General features: G+C 36.6%; 1 protein-coding gene across 1 annotated transcript in view; it reads right to left on the bottom strand.

The window, feature by feature from the left end:
* Positions 1–1,178: 1,178 nt before the first annotated feature.
* The window catches only part of PHF14 (PHD finger protein 14), a 106,782-nt gene continuing 106,139 nt past the window's right edge, over positions 1,179–1,821 (bottom strand). The window contains exon 11 of the mRNA XM_012638736.1: positions 1,179–1,310. Coding sequence (XP_012494190.1) covers positions 1,179–1,310 — 132 coding nt within the window. The remainder of the gene's footprint in view (positions 1,311–1,821) is intronic.

Genomic DNA, 1,821 nt, shown 5'->3' with positions numbered 1-1,821 from the left:
GCAGACCTTTGAAATAGACATTGACAATGGATGATATAAATCATAGGAATTCTAAAGGAAAGAACTACTTAATGCAAACAAAGAAAAGGAGCTCTTCTTGCCAAAGTGCCTAATGAGAAAATCCTTCCGCTAAAACAGGCCAACATATCATCTATCATAAGAATTTTTATTTTTTAAGATTCTCTACTTAACCCATGTTATTTCCTTTCAGTTAAGTAAAAAAAAAAAAGAAAGAAAGAAAAAAGAAAAGAAAAAAAGGTAGGGGGGAACCTGACTCACTCATCATTACATAGCAAACATGTGAGGGCTCAACTGCATATCCAGCAAGCCAGGGGAGAAGTTAACCCTCTTCTCAATTTTAAATCCTGCTGAGTCTATAAAAAGTCCAGGTTCACCTTCTTTGGCCTACAATTTAAGTATCCTCTTGGTATTTTACAACTCTTTAAGTCACTGTCTCTATATTTATGCTGTAATGATTCATTTGAAAACTTAATCTAGAACTTAATGCGTGTCTTGCATAATGCTCAGAGCTGGGAAAATACGGATTAAAAAAGATAATATCCTAGTCCTCAAAGAGAAAAAAGAAACAAGAAACAAGGGAGGAGGAAAGGTGCCTGGAAATATTACTTCATAGGGTACCTACCATGTGTCAAGCAAGCACTATATTAGGCAGTTGGTCACTAGTACCTGAAGTCTATTTGGCACACACCTTTACCACGAGCACTACCACCATAAGTACCTCTCTTACCAAAGGTTAGAAATCTCATTTCCCATACTGCCTTTCCCTCTATGGTTTCATGTTCATAACCTGAGATTTGAAATGGGTAAGCAAATTGAAAGCCATTTTGCTCAGAAGTCATGGGAGTAAAAGATGTTTGGATTCTTCAGATGCTGCAGCTTTGCAGACTTTTCCATTAGCTCCCACTTCACAGTCCTGCCAGGTTTTGCAGACTTCCCAAAAAATTCCCATTTTTTTTTTCACTTACTTAACACTCCTCTTCCGGCTGAGCTCTACAACTAAGTTCTCTGACCTAACGACAGCTCTCACCACCTGCTTAGTGCTTCAGTGTAAGATATTTCACCGACAATTTCTCTAAAGTTCATCAGAGTTCCTTTGATCTATGGTGACAGCTTTCTTGACATCCACATCCCCAGCTATGCCAACAGTATATAAACCCCTAATGCTTCACAGAATGACCCATTTCCTTGACCAAACCATTAGTAATGTAGTCCCTAAGCTGCTGCAAGCGTGTATAGCCTATGATTCTGGCCCGTGGAGAAGTGCCTGGAACAATTACTAGTAATCTTGTCTAGAAAGCCAACATAATGAAGTAGTTAAAAGTATGGGTTCAGGTGCTAGCTAAGTTTGAATCCTGGCTCTGCCACTTAGAAGTTATATGTCCTTGGGGAAGTTACTTAAACTCTTTGCCTCAGTTTCTCACCTGTAAAATGGCAATAATGCTAGTAATTACTTCTTAGGGTAGTTATGACAATTGAATTCATAGAAAGTAAACAGTAAATATCAGATAAAGGTTTAATAAAAATATACATCTCAACCTTTTCACTTCTTTAGATTTTGTCCTCTTGTTTGTATCCAGTAATAAAATAGATACTAATGGTTATTGAGACATTGAAATAGAGGTGGGTGTTTGCAGAGCCAATCTAAGATGTTATAAAGTCAAATCTCTGGAGCAGGAAACAATATCAAAAGAATTTTTTAAAACCAGAACATTCCTATTTTGCTTATTAATATTTGAATATTTTTGTTTCTTGAACTATCCCCATGCTCCTTTCACATATATTTCATTATTTTTTTTCTTG

This window comes from Propithecus coquereli, unplaced genomic scaffold (assembly GCF_000956105.1).
Source record: "Propithecus coquereli isolate 6110/MARCELLA unplaced genomic scaffold, Pcoq_1.0 Scaffold133, whole genome shotgun sequence".
Classification (NCBI taxonomy): domain Eukaryota; kingdom Metazoa; phylum Chordata; class Mammalia; order Primates; family Indriidae; genus Propithecus; species Propithecus coquereli.
This window is presented reverse-complemented; position numbering and strand designations above follow the sequence as displayed.